This window comes from Platichthys flesus, chromosome 8 (assembly GCF_949316205.1).
Source record: "Platichthys flesus chromosome 8, fPlaFle2.1, whole genome shotgun sequence".
Lineage (NCBI taxonomy): Eukaryota > Metazoa > Chordata > Actinopteri > Pleuronectiformes > Pleuronectidae > Platichthys > Platichthys flesus.
This window is the reverse complement of record NC_084952.1, coordinates 19,809,515-19,824,373: the sequence shown is the minus strand read 5'-3', so window position 1 is coordinate 19,824,373 and position 14,859 is coordinate 19,809,515. Positions and strand designations below refer to the sequence as shown.

At 41.7% G+C, this 14,859-nt stretch overlaps 1 protein-coding gene across 4 annotated transcripts; it reads right to left on the bottom strand.

Moving 5' to 3' along the window:
- Nucleotides 1-1,775: 1,775 nt before the first annotated feature.
- Nucleotides 1,776-13,772, bottom strand: smad5 (SMAD family member 5). Of its 4 annotated transcripts, none has more exons than XM_062393724.1 (7): nt 13,397-13,772; nt 9,058-9,985; nt 7,209-7,490; nt 5,970-6,077; nt 4,488-4,709; nt 3,736-3,992; nt 1,776-2,836 (listed from the first exon to the last, which is right to left on the bottom strand). In XM_062393724.1, exons 2-7 carry the CDS (start codon nt 9,458-9,460, stop codon nt 2,693-2,695), a joined length of 1,416 nt encoding a protein of 471 aa, XP_062249708.1. In that variant the 5' UTR covers nt 9,461-9,985; nt 13,397-13,772; the 3' UTR covers nt 1,776-2,692. The 4 variants fall into 4 exon arrangements, with proteins under 4 accessions (XP_062249708.1, XP_062249706.1, XP_062249709.1 ...); XM_062393722.1 differs by having other exon boundaries at nt 13,473-13,772; XM_062393725.1 differs by having other exon boundaries at nt 13,568-13,772.
- Nucleotides 13,773-14,859: the final 1,087 nt, after the last annotated feature.

Genomic DNA, 14,859 nt, shown 5'->3' with positions numbered 1-14,859 from the left:
TGCTGAGGTGGAAATGGCGCAAGAGAAATGTGACGCGTTCCCCGTTAGAGGCACAAAGATCCTCAGTCCTTTGTGTTGACTCAGGACTTAATATTTATGTTGAACGTGTATTTGTTGCGCAGTGTGTGTAAATGTAACTCGTTGCATTGGGTCTTTAAATTGAGGGGATCCCCATTTTTAGGAGGTTTACGGTAAATAAAAACGTGGACCAATAGGAAGTTGTCTTGTTGGTTCCAGTGCTGACATGACACTGTACTGTGGGAATAACGCCCACACGCAGTAATACCGGTACACACTGGGACATGTCATAATGCTTTAGACTAACGTGGACAAAGTTATGTAAAGTAAAACGTCAGAAGAAAAAATATTCCCTTAATCCAAAAGCAAGTCAAGCGTGCGTCTCTTGAACTACGAGTGATTTAAATGACTTAAGCATATTTTATGTTTCTGATGCTCTTAGTTATTGCAGTGAATTTATTATTCAACAATTAAAGGCCTGGTCTTTCATAATTTATTATAGAAATGAGGCCAGAGTTAGATTTATTCCATTAATTCATTATTTTAATTTAATTAATTAAGAGATTAATAATCATTAATTATCAAGATCGGTGGTTTAAAGAGATACATTTTTACTTGCCTGATAATTCAAAATAAAAATATTCAAAATACTTCAGTGAATATGAAAAATAGAGTTCATGAAAAGTCTGTTTGGTACTTGTCTCAAAGAATACATACAATTATGGCATCATGTAGTTAGTTAGTCTTATACTAAGTTACACAGCTCTTAGATTAAAGTTGAACTGTTCTGTACAAGACAATCTCAACTGGAAAGTGTCAGTGGCATTCAGGGGAGTAAATACCTCGGCCGGGGCTCAGTAGTTGTATTATAGTTAGGATCATTCAAACTACACTAAATTCTGCACACTGATATATGTCAGCCAACTGGACCACACTGGTGATTTTCATCAAAACCATAAATTATTACCTAGGAAAGTCAGGAAAATGTAAAAAAAATGAATGATACAACGTGAAAAAAGTATTGACTCTCTTCCCTGATCCGGAACTACATTGAATGAGATCTTCACTGACTCACATCGCACTATTCCACCAAGTTTTATGGTAATCCCTCCAGTAGTTCTTGTGTAATGTTTACAAATAGACATGTAAACCAAACAACTAATGGAAAGGGGTAAAAACATTACCTCCTTGGTTCAAGTAATTATTACGGTCCTCCTCACAGCAGGATCTTTAAATTTGAATGTACTGGAAGCATTACAAATTTCAAGACTAGCAGCAAATCCACTGTCTTGCCATGACATGACATGAGTTATAATTTTACGCAATAAATTGATGGAAAAATTACTGTGATTTATTAATGTCATGAAAGCTATGCATCAAACAGAAATATACTGTAAGCTACATGTATTTTACATTTTCAGTTTGAAAAAAAAGCATCATTTGTTTAGTGTGATGTTTTTGCGAGTTGACAATGGTGACGTTAGATTATTCTAGAGCTATTATCGGTGTTCAATTAAATCCGTAGCAGCTATTCAAACAAGAATAATCAAAAGTAGACCAGTGTTCAGTGTTGAATGCTGGTGAATGCTGACGGGTTGGAAATCCATCCCCAGTCTTTCATTAACACAGTATATCACAGCTTAGATCTGTACACATGCCAAGTGTAATGGTTACTGTGATGTACATAACCATGTTGATTCATCACATTTACATCCAACGCTCAGGTTTCTGCTGAGGACAGAAAAATAAACAATCAGTTACCAAATAACCTGTTTATTTCATTGAGCTAATGAAGTCAATTATCTATCAACATAATGCCTTGGTACCCACGCCAAAATTGAATATGCCTCCAAAAAATCCACGAGTGCACAATATTGTTAATACAGTGAGTATGTAAAATACAGTCACTCTTACTTGAACATGAGAGTACAAACAAGAATCAGTAATAATGATGTCGTCCACGGTCTGGTTATATCATTAATGACTACTTATATTGCAATAGATGCAACATTCACACTGTTGTTAGCTTATGGCATGTTATACTTGTTCAGTGATTGATCTCCCAACAATAAAAACTATCAGGTTGACATACATAACTTTCTTAAAAGGCAGTAGCTCAGTGTTCATTTCTAACAGTAGAGACTATAAAAAGAAAGCATTTGTTATATCTGAGCCTAATGGTAAACATAATTGTGTCTTCATCGTAAATATCTGACACAGAGACGACAATGTAAGAAAGGAGTTCGTTAAAAATCCAATTCATCAGTCAGACATAAGGCAGACTAGTGAAACTGTTCTGCTTCACTTAAAACTACACATACAGAGAATAAATCATTTGAGGAAAAACCGAACTTGATGCAAAAATGAACATTTGACAGATTCAAGCTTGACAACAGAGCCCTCAATTCTTGCAGGTGTTGTAACATTGTCAAGCAGTAGTGTGTCCATGTCGTTACTGCTACTTGGGATTTCCTTATTCCTCTCTTTCTCGGCTTGTAATGTTACTCAGTTTCGACAACTGGATTCTGGCTGCTGTTGAATTTTCAGCCAGATTTCATCATCCCTTCCCAAAGTAAGTGTAAACAGTTCAGCCGTTAAGACCACCTTAAATTATAAATCACTGAGGGGGGTAGAAGGTAAAAAAAAGGGTCTCCCGAGCTCCACAAGTCCATCATTAGGACACAGAGGAGATGGGGTTGAGAGGCGAACCCATTTGTGTTAGGACCTTGTCCAGCCACTGGAGGGGTCCATGCAGGTGCACTTCGATCCAGCAGGGTGTGCTGGTGACGTCCTGTCGGTGGTACTCAGCTCCCCAGCCCTGAGAGGAGGCAGACAAATGAAACAACAGTGAGCAATAATGTTGAAATTTGCCTCTAGTTCCGAAAAATCTAAAGTTGCTTTCAGACATGCACTGAAGTCCAGATAATCTCAAGACATTCTCCAGATTCACCACGGCCAAGTGAGCGTGTAACGTGACGTTTCTAACACATGTCTAGTGCAAAAAGAAACGAAAACAAATATCTCAGGGTAAAAAAATCATACAAACACGTTGAAGACACTGACGACTGCCTGTTGTACCACACCTCAACTTAATGGTTCGGAGATTTCTGTTCTGTTGCAAACACATGTGGAGAATTTCATGCAGCGTTGTTCATGAGTGAACGGCAAACTCAAAGTATATATAAGCCTATATACACATATTTATACATATACACATATTTATACATGTGTACATGTTGTTATTATTATTATATTTTACTATTATTATATATACGGTTGCTGCTATTATTACTATATACTGCTATTATATTGGTATAATTACTTTCATATATAAATATATATTATATACTATATATACTGTACTATTTTTTATATACTGTCTAACAATAACATTACCATCATATCATCAGTACTATTACCATCATCTGCCACTGCACCTTTTCTACCCATTTATCTTGTGTTTGGTTTTATTCTTTCTACCGCAATATTTTATATTTTATTCTATTGTATTGTATTGTATTTTATTGTATTCAAATGTACCGGCTGCTATGACGACTTAATTTCCCTTCGGGGATGAATAAAGTAATCTATCTATCTATCTATCTATCTATCTATCTATCTATCTATCTTTGTGTAGATATTGGTCAGTCGTTCTCTGAAAATGGCCAATGAGACTAATTATACAGTCCCTGTCTGACCTTCACTTGGAGCTCTTACCTTGACAAAGCTCATCCTAATGGTGCACATCTTGGTAAGCTCGTAGACGGCCTCAAAGCCGTGGTTGACCGACTGGGCCAGAAGCTGAGCAAACTCCTGATTGTTGAAAATCTTGAGGCTACATCCACTGGGGATCTTGCAGACAGTGGTGGGGTGGAAGCCGTGGTGATAATTACAGTTGCGGCTCTGGACAAAAATGCTGGTGTCACTGAGGCACTCTGCATAAACCTCCCCTCCCACATAGTACAGGTGCACACCTGGGAAAAAAAACAACAGACAAATGATGTTCAGGACATTCAAACTAATAATCAAACTAGGGCTGGAAGATATGGAAGAAAATCTTATAACGAAATTTGTTGTCATATCAGTCGCTTTCGATATATACATCACGATATCAATAAAAAAAAAAAAATCGGTGCCACAGCACATCCAATGTTGTTTAGCAGGTTTAAATATTTGTCTCATGAACTGACAAAGTAAACGTCAGTCCTGAGGTTGTGTTTACTGTTAAAGTGTAAGGTGAGCACAGGTCAGCGAGGGAGTGAGAAGGAAACAGAATCTGACATGGACTCTGACAGCGGACAACCTTTAATGCGCCTGTCCTGATCCTTAGTTCTGTCGACCATGTCTTATATTTCTATTGAGGAAAAGTTATTTCGCTATAATTATTTGGATCTCCCAGCCCTACTACAAACTAAAACAAAGTATCTAACCAATCTGCCTCTCCTTCTGTGTGTGAGCATTTGGTTTACCTTTGCCAATGTGTCGACGGGTGTTTTCGATTGTGGAGTTGCGGTTGACGTTGGATAGAAGTCCGAGGCAGAAGCGGTTCTTGTTGTTTGAAGGGTCAGTGAAGCCATCCACGAGAACACTGGTTGAGGAGGCATGATAAGCCTCACCTACACGATTGTTGAGCTCATAGTAGACAATAGAGCACCAGTGGCTCGGCTCCTCGTACTCTACTGGTTGCACATCTGGGAAAACAAAGGTCACAAACAGAGGTGAGTCAAACTCTCTTCCAGAGGGAGTTACACTTTGATTAACATACATCGGACACAGAAATATATTTAAGTTAAAGTCTGTTGACTGTGCTCTGCATTTGCTACTTCAGGATAACTCCAGATTGCACTCTAATGGGCAAACACCATGGTTGGAAACAAACTCAGGATATATAAGGCCGCAATCAGGTGAGAGCCAACATGGTTAAAACGAAGTAAATCTCCATCCTTCTGCAGTGGGGAAAGTAAGCTGTTCCACCACTCTGTATAAAGCTCTCTCTAGGAAGCTGTAACTAGTGTTTACAGTTTACAGTGAGTTTCCCATGACCATGACGTTTGAAATTTTTCACAAATGTAACATAAAATCGTTCAGTATGCAGGTATATTATATACACTTATAAAACCACTGGGACTGGAATCATTTACTAACGAGGTGAAACTGGATGAGAGCAGTTAATGTGCTGCTAATCAACTGCTCTTGTTGTTATGGAAACTATTTCATAAAGTGGAAAATTACAGCAGGCAGTTTACATTACCTTGACTTTTACATTTCAATTCTATTATCATTGTGGCAGCCGACACTACGGCCTGGATTTGATTCTCCGAAAAACACATGACTCCAAATTAGGACTATGTTGTTGGTCATGCTTTACTGTGCTTCAAATTCCCAAATTCCTTTTAGTTCTCTGATTAGGTCATAGACAGAGCAGATAAAGAGCACACCACTTTATAGTATAACTGGGGAGGACTGGGAAACTGCAAACATATATAAGATCAGACATAGTTTTTAAAGTAATTTGACTCAATCGGGTCATAATCTTTTCCTCTGTTCATGAATAAAGAGGGTATTAGTGTTAATGGAATAAAGAACTGTTGATTGCAGAACACTATGATCTCACAGTTAAGTTGACATTTGATGTTTTGGGTATAAAACGCTACCAATTCCTCATTTAGGGCATTTGTTTGAAATATAATGAATACTTGAGTTGAGTATGTGATTTATTTCCAGTGAGGTATTTTGTGAGGTCACACTGATCTTGGCCCATCCAATTCATATCATTTTGAATTGTGCAAAGTTTTAAGAAATTCCATCAATATTCCTGACATACTGTCTATCGCCTTGAGTTTTAATAAGCCTTCACAAATGACTGTCTGGCAGGTAAGTAATCCTTTCTCTGATGCTACGTTTTTGTTTGTCATCTTTATGACTGTCAGCCTAATGTGGGCCCTGCTTACCTCCTCTGGGCATGTTCTGCGGCACCACGCTGCTGCTGGTTTCCATGGACTGGTTCTCCTGGCCCAGCTGCTCATCAGGGGGCATGTAGGCTGGGGGTGGGGTGTCAGCTGAGACATGAAGAGAGCAGTTAGTGATGATGAGACCAGTTGTTGTTGCTGGCAAATGGTCTGTGAGACACACATACAAACACACACACATACAAACACACACACAGAAGCTCCCTAGACTCCAACAATCATCACAGGATCTGTACCCCCGGAAATGGTGTCCGATTACACATATATCCCTTGCTTACTAAGCCACATGCTCACCCATTCCCATCAGAGAGGCAATATGAGCTTTCAGGTCCACAATGCGATACACAGGGGAAATCTTTTTAGAAAGCTCCACTAAGATTGCATTGAAAAGATTTCTACAGTTTGCTCACAAATGAGAACCTTTTCTGCACTACTGCCTAAAACCACCAGATGAGTCAGCAGATCTGGAGCAGATTAGAGCAATAGTCACCAGACACACACACACACACACACACACACACACACACACACACACACACACACACACACACACACACACACACACACACACACACACACACACACACACACACACACACACACACACACACACACACACACACACACACACAACTGAGTATAGCAAAAACAGTCAAGGATGATTTTTTCGATAAACCATGTCTATTGAACAGGAAAGAATGCTGCAGCTTTATGTGAATATATCTGTTCTGTCTCCAGTCATTAACAGTGACACACAGGCTTCCTGCTCCACTGAGTTAGACCCTTGCCAGCAGCCAACAGTTAGCTGACATTTTGTTGTTCTCATTAAGAGCTGTAGCCTTTTATATTTGGATAAATATAATAGCATGGCCTGGTTAGAACTTTGATAAGAATTACGTAGTGATTAACTTAGCATGTTTAAAACTAATAAGTAAGGAAGACGACTGAATTGTTTGATATTCAAGTGCACCATTTACAAAGTTAATGCTTCAAGTTATTGCAGCTAAAAAGCATAGACTGAAATTGTTTTGAATGATACACATAGAAGGGGTGAGTAATCTTAAGGAATTTTGTCACCAACTTTACTTTAAACATAAAAATCTCCCAAGAGCAGCTTTAATTAACATTTTTGCTCTCGTGGCTACACAACAGTAACATCCAGAAAAAAACAATAGTCTAGCATCTTTTCTAGGGTCAGGTAAATGAGTATACATCTTGTACCTGGGAGCTGGAATGGACTGGAGGGCCCCGAGCTGGCAGGAGAATTTGGATAAGTACCACTGCTGGCTGGAGAAGGAGGAAAGGGCGAGTTTGGAGAGATGGGGAAAGAGCCTCCTCCACCGCTGCTGCCACTGCCCCCACTGTGAGGCTGCTGGAAGGACTCTGGAAAGGTGGCATTCAGGGGCATATGTGGCTCATTGTGGGTGAGGTTCCGGAACTGTACCAGCAAGCTATGCTGTGGGTTGAACTCGCTGTGCCGTGGAACCAGGACAGGAGGAAGCACTGGATGATAGAATAAATAAAGAGGGAAAGTGAGTTTGTTGAAAATTAATCAAAATACATGTGCGGTAAATACAATTTCTTAAAACTTAGAAAACAATCTTGACATTTTATGTAAGATGACAATGCCTACGCAACACAACCAGTAAACCTGGTGTGTATGCATCCTTTCTATTGAGAACGGAAATTAAGCCAATACAAAGAGACTATCCATGGACATGCTCTCTGAAATGAAGCCACAGTGCTCACATTCGATGTTCAGTGGTGCAGCAGATTGTTGCTTGTTTAATGAATCCGATGAAAAAACAAACAGCAATTCAAAATGAACTACCACTTCAGATTAAATCTTCAGATCCCTATGGTTTCTAGTACTTGAGGTTTTTCAGAGGTTGATGTTACAATTTACCAATGTTTCCTGAACACCTCGCATGCAGGCTATCGGTAGCCGCTAGCTAGAGACCTGGACACGTAGGAGCTTCAAGTCCCACTCAGTTAATGCAGCAAATGCAACTCAGTCATGTGTGGTCTATAAGACATGGTTTGAAAAGGGTGATTTTATCTACATGTAGGCTGAGTTGATGCTGGGAAACTGAGCAAAAAACAGCATTTTCTCATAACGAGGAAGCTGATATTGGTGTGTTTTTTTAAAGCCTTGCACTAATTGATCATTTCAGCTGTAATATTTACAATAATTAAATCACTGTCGGGCCAGCAGAAGTCACTATATATCTTAAGCTGAAGAAGTGCCTGATCTTTTGGCTTATGTGTTCGTGACATAAGACGGACAGCATACTTATTATCCAAATCTACTATCATTCAATCAAGGCAGGTCTTATTTACAACCAATAACCTTAACATAACTAAGAACTTTAACAACATAAAAACATATACAACCTACAGTATGTCTTTCTAGAGTTTATCAGCATTAAAGTTCCAAGGCTGCCCATCCACAATTGCCAGCATTGGTTCAAATGATGACATGCTGTCTCTCCTGACCAACATGTGATCCATATCCCTAAACCAGTCAATACAGAGCTGGAAATTGCAAACTAGTATAATGTCAGAGAGTTTGCCCCCGGGGTCATCCATAAATGTATGTGGTGCAGTGGGGAGAAGGAAGGAGGGGGTAGTAATGAGAAAGTGCTGGGAGTTTAGTCTGAGTGGTTTATGCATTTAGTAAGCCACTCTGATGCCACACCCCATCTGGAGTGCCTGAGGCATATAATCTAATAAGATTCCACAAGAGCTAGTGATATTGATTTTCTGTGAAATGGAGGGGGTCGGTGGAACAAGCCTGTGTGATGACAGCCTCCTGACCTCAGTGGATTTGTTTACCAGCTCCACAGTTTACTCAGAGCTCTAGCTAGGGGATGGGCAAAGCCAGTGTTCTATCTAATCGTTTAAAAACAGTGATGCTGTTTTTCAGCACAGTGAAATGTGAAATGCCATTAAATGTACATATCTAAGTACAACTTCCAATATAGTTTAATTAACCTACTTGATTATGGGGGCCAACCATCAATCCACTAATATAACACATAACATAGACCCTGAGAACACCAGTACTTACCAGGGCTCTCTACTCGCTTGTAGTGATATGGGTTGATGCAGACCTCTTTCTGTTTGGAGCCAAACGGGTACTCGCACACCTCCAGGGGTTTGAGCTCGTGGTGGGACTGGAGGTCGGGCCACCGCCACACTCGGCAGTAGATGACGTGAGGAAGACCTTTCCTGTGGGAAACCTGTAGCCGGCCGTCCAATGATCTTGGAATGGTAACACACTTGCTGGGCTGTCCCGGGCAGCTCAGGGCTTTTTCTAGGTCCTCCATGGCACCTTTCTTTTTCTTCAGCTTCTTCACAAGCGCATCCACAGCCTTTTCTGCCCATTTCTCCTCCTCGTCTCCCTGCTTCCAGCCAAGCAGCCTTTTGACTGCTGGGCTTGTGAAGGAGAAAAGACTGGACATGGAGGTCATGGCTGTAGTGTGGGTAACAGGCAGGAACTCTGTAGGATGGTCACTTCAAAAGCGACAGAGGGCTCTATGAGTCCCTTGCTGCTGATCTCCGAATAGTGTTAGTAGCCTTAACCGGTGTGTGAGAATGTAGTCAACAAAATAAACCGCTTGAGTGTATGTGAGAGGGTACAGAGATGATGGGTGGGGTAGGGGAGAGGAGGCTTTAGCCTTGTCTGACCAAGGACAGGAAGCAGGGGAGGGAGGGGAGTCAGCAAGCAGGACGCAGCTGCTGCTGCTCAGGAAGGGCCCTGCAGCAAGCTGTCCGGAGCTGGGTCACCACCACTGATGGAGGGAGGGAGGGGGTGCAGGCTGTAGGAGCGGAGATCGGGACCTCTGTCAAAGTGACACGTTGCAGCAGGTCTCACTGGTGCAAGTCCACAGGTTCAGTATTAAGGTACTGACCAGTTCTCATCAACAGCTCCCAGGTCTTCTCCGGGCTGACTTATCAAACCAACGTACAGTCAGAGTTTTTGCTCCGTCAGCCACCTGAAAATAGAGCAAATATGTGGATGTGATTGGTCAGGCTTTACATTTAGAGACCAGGAACTAAGCAATCCTAAGAGTTGAAAATAATAATTGCATTTCAAATCAAGTATAAAAAGCATGACACCGCATGTGACTGACATTATTCTTAATCATCAGGCTGATCAAAAAGCCCTTTGTCCTCTTTTTATCAGTCACAGAGCGTCAGTCTTACTGAAACTAAGATGATTCAATGATCTGATAGGTGTTATATAGAGAAATTGCAGATAATGCATTTGAAAAGACAAAACTCTTAGTGCCATATAACCTAGACGACATGAGAAGCTAGCAAGCTGCTCTGCCAGGCAATATTCACAATGATAATATGTATCAACCAATACGAAATGCTGTAGTGTCAACATGTGGAACATACACATTAAGGTCCAAAGTAAACATAGTGATTAATACACAAATCAAATAGAATAACACTGTCTCAATCCCACAAGCTACTAGGGATGGTCCAATAAAGATATTGAAAAATGTCCTACATTTGCATATTTAGGTTACATTAGTCATTTCAACTTTGTTTAATGTATAGACTGAAACAACACATGCAGAGAAAGTGAATGAGAAAAACATGAAGATGCCAGCAGAAATGTGTTTCATTACAATATAAAGGGATAGTTGTATCAATTAAATAGTTATTTGTAGATATGGTCATGTTAAGTGGTAAAGGAGGCAATGTACTGCTTGGTATTTAGACAGGAAAATATTAATCAGATTTCGAATAAAATATTAAGTCAGATTTGTAAGAAATAGATGAATGGAGAAACTCTAGTTCTCTAGTGTTTTATATATGATACATATATATATATATGATGATATGATACAGATTGTTGGTAAAAGTACCACCAGTCACTTCTGCACTACTCAACCATGACTCATAAAACAATAAATTATAGAATCACCGACGTAAAATAATTACATTACATCAGGATTTCTCCAATGACTGCCCCTCTAAACTATTTCCAAATGCTACTGAATTGTTAGAGCTTATTTTAAACAATTACCCAACATGTATGAAACCAATCATGCTGTGACATACGACACTTCAATCTACATCATGTAGCCGCAGCAAGCGGACAAACACATGCAGCCCACAGCAGCAGCTGTTTGGGGGGCCTGTGAAACCGGCCCCTGTCGAAAAGGATGTGACCACAAAGAGCTGCTTCCTCCCTCATCCCATCCCTCCCTTCCAGAACACAGCTGTCCAACAGCACTGCACCCACTTCCACTGCTTATTGTTCTATGTGCACATGAAAGAAGAAGCCTAAAGTAGGACATGTAGGCACACACAGGAATTATTAGCTTGTCTGTGTTCTGAGTTTCTCTTTTCTTATGTTCACTAGATTCAGTCGTTGTTTCCACACAGCCTGCCCAGTCAGAGGCCTCGCTGTGACTAGCCCTCTTTTAGACTGGATCAGCAGTGATTCATCAGTTCACTGCTGGGTGAGCAATGTCAAGTAACAGATTTCAACTTGAAGACAGGTCCGATCCGTTCTGTAACACGTAGGAAGATATTGTTTAAACAACACGTGGAAGATATAACTCGCCTGAACTGACGACTAACGGAAAAGCTGATTTGAATCTCAATGACTAATCTTCCAGATAAAGCCGATCCCTCTCTACAAACAAGACTTCACACTGATAGTTCTTTGTGTTTTCCCCCATCAAAGGCTGAAAACCAAATCAACCTTGACCACACTTATACAAAAGTCACATTGTAAAGAAGGGTTGGTAGGGTGAATGAAGCCCATGATTGACTGGTTAGAGCTTATAGACATGACTGGAGATGCTTTTCCGACCAGACTTGTCGGAAACTATCAGTGGCTCTAACTTAAAGCCTGATCATATGGGGTTTACAATTTTAAAACAAGGAGCATGACGCACTATGTCTAATGAGAATTGATGTCCCGAACATGTGCCTTATTGACAGCCTCGCCAGTTCTTTTAAGACTACAATCCACAAAAGATACCTGTAGTACTTTCCACGAGTTTCAAATATTTAACGAGTCGCGTCGTAATTTCAACTACAGAACAAATACCGAGATCATGTGTCCCCTGAAGCTCTTTCCAAAGGCCCAACCACTCCTTAGGAACTGGAAAAGAAGACACCTAGAGGTGGTAAACAATGAAATCCATCCCGAGATCGCCGATACACTGGCCCGCATAGAGTAGATGTTTCATCACAGGTTTGACGCTCATGACTTACACTAATGAACCCTGCCATCATCCTCGTGTTGATGGGACCCCGCACAAACGTTCAGAAAGTCAAGAATAGCTCTTAGCTTTATTGAGTGAGATCTGTCCGAACAACTTGACAAGTATGGAGTACCGGGAACAGATAATATGGAAGGACGAACTGGTAAGGAGCAGGCACCCCACCACCCAGGGAAGGAGGAGAGACGCATCGCACATTACACACGCATTAAAAACTGCGCAAAGTGATGCTATTATTTAACTGCAGCACACAAAAAAACTAAGCAACGATGGCAAACATTATTTGAGCGACATTAGCTGACAGCAGCATGCTAATGTAAGCAACCTCGAGGGTTTGCTAACTCCCTAAGCTAACGTTAACAACTTAGCTATAAGTTACAGTCAGACACTTTTAAAAACTGACACCAGCCGAGACGAACATTAAAAGACACGGTTTCCTCTTTAAACCCTGACGTTGTGCGCCAGACTGTCCCACCTCTCAGCGACTGGCCGCGGTTACTTCAGCCGCCCTCCTCTTCCTCCATTCCAGAAACTTTTTGGGAACTTCTCACAACTGAAGCTAAGCTATGCTAGCGGTTAGCCCAGCCCTGGGAAAGGAGAGCGGCGAGCCCCTGCGCAGCGAACAACTACTGATGTAGCTCCCTCAAGTTCACCTCCGCTCTTTTCCACCCAACAGCTATCAAATCACATACCTGTCCAGCAATACACGCGACCAGAGGCTACGCGTGTTCACGTCCACGTTTAAGCGGCGGCTCCTACTCTCTTTAGGGATTCCCTTTGGTTTTCCTCGGCTTCTTCCCTCCGTCTCCCCCGTGCCATGTCCTCCAACTCCTGGAGAGTGGAGTCTAGTAGACTGGAGAGGCAGAGTGCAGATCACTCCGCCCTAAACACAAACTAGTGCTCGCTTTAGCGTTGCATTTTGTGGGGGGTCTGTTTTTAGTCCTTTACTGTAAAATACGAACTTAAAAGTAGGAATGTAAGCGCCGTTTTACGACGTTTAAAAAAGCAACACAGTCCGTGTCTAACCTCTCATTCATTCACTTTCCTTGCGCATTGATCCGAGCGTGTTCCGAATGAACCAACTTTGCCCAACTCTGACAGTTGCAGCAAAATGATCACGGGGATAAAAAAAAGTGGAATAAAAAACAGCCGAACCCGCATCAAGCGAACACGATGTCTGCTCTGCGGGGCTGGGGAAGGCTGTGTCGGACTGAGAAGTCGGGAGTCTTACGGGGGTCGTGCTGCGGCTCTGGGACGTCTCACAAGTTGCTGGCTCCACTGAGTCTGGAGCTCTGCGGTTTGTGTATTGTTGTCCTTTGTAGTCACCTCCTCGAGACTCCCACTGTTCCCGCGCTCTTAATTCGTTGACCTCTTCATTAGTCGAACTAATGGCGAGGTCCCCCCCACGTCTGTTTCCACAGGAGAACCCTAGCGCTGCGGGGGGAACTGGTCCGAGTCGCCGTCCCGTCGTCCGAGTCCGAAGTGAAACACGATGTTCACGTTCAACCGCTGGTGGGCGACCTCGGTTCAATGTGTGAGCAGCTGTGGAGTAATCACCACATCCTCATTGACTGCCGCCACTCAGAGAACTACACTCCCCTGCTTCCTGCTCGCTTCTCCCGCGTCATGCACACTCAGATGTGTTGTGATCGAGAGAGAAACCACACGTTCAGCGGTTCAGAGCATTCCTCCCTCTGTAGGTTTTCTATTTGCAACCAGGACGGCACTCAGCAGAGCACACACACCTCAACCAAGGCCCACCTGTCCCTTTATAAAACCACATTTAAATGAGTCCAGATCTTTTTTTGGATCTGCACCATTAAAGGTTAAGTAAGATTTAGGTGAAATGATCTATTGGCAGAAACTGAATTAAAAACCATCCTGGTGATGTAGGATGTTTGAAGTGTTTGATCTAAATTGTAGGAATTGTTGTTTTCTTTACTCTAGAATGGGATGTATATCTACATCAGGAAGGGGTCCACTTTAAGGAGGCTGCCATGTTTTTACAGTAGCCCAGACTGGACAAACTGAACACATTTGAGTTTTAATGACAACTGAAGGCTACCGCAGGTTCTCTCTCATGTTTGGAAGAGGAGGGTGAGGTGAGGGGTGATCAGCAACAGGCAACTTGGCCCCTAGATATCACTACATTTTACGCACTGTAGCATTAAGCAAAAACAGTTAAAGGCAGACATAAAGAGAAGAGAGTATTTAACCTTCTACATTACAGGGTGTATTCTCACTCACGTAATAGAGCTGATCTGACTGTTCAGGATTCTGTACTATCCATTAAACTAGGGCAAGTGTCTAGCTTGGACATCAGACAAAACAGGGTTTGGGGACATTGGGGTAATCAAGTGGACACCCTCTGGGCTATTTAGGTCACTTTTTTGATTTAACTTAAGATACAAGGGAAAGAAAAATCTAATATGAAAAGAGCCAGAAGGCATTCATACTTCCGCCATGGCTCAGCAGTCCCCTTAGTATCTGTCAATTTGCACCAAATTGGAAAAATGCTATTTCTCAAAATGCCAAAGAAAGTGATACAAATGCCTGTACCCACCCTGTGATCAGGGTCCAAATAAAAATTTAACAGGTTGTTTCCTGATCTATACCAC

Coding starts and splice junctions, on each gene's coding strand:
- smad5 (XM_062393724.1), bottom strand. CDS start 9,460: ATGACCTCCATGTCCAGTCTTTTCTCCTTCACAAGCCCAGCAGTCAAA. Junction 6,078..7,208: donor CAGTCCATTCCAGCTCCCAG/GTACAAGATGTA, acceptor TTCATGTCTCAG/CTGACACCCCACCCCCAGCC. Junction 4,710..5,969: donor GCAGAACATGCCCAGAGGAG/GTAAGCAGGGCC, acceptor TTGTTTTCCCAG/ATGTGCAACCAGTAGAGTAC.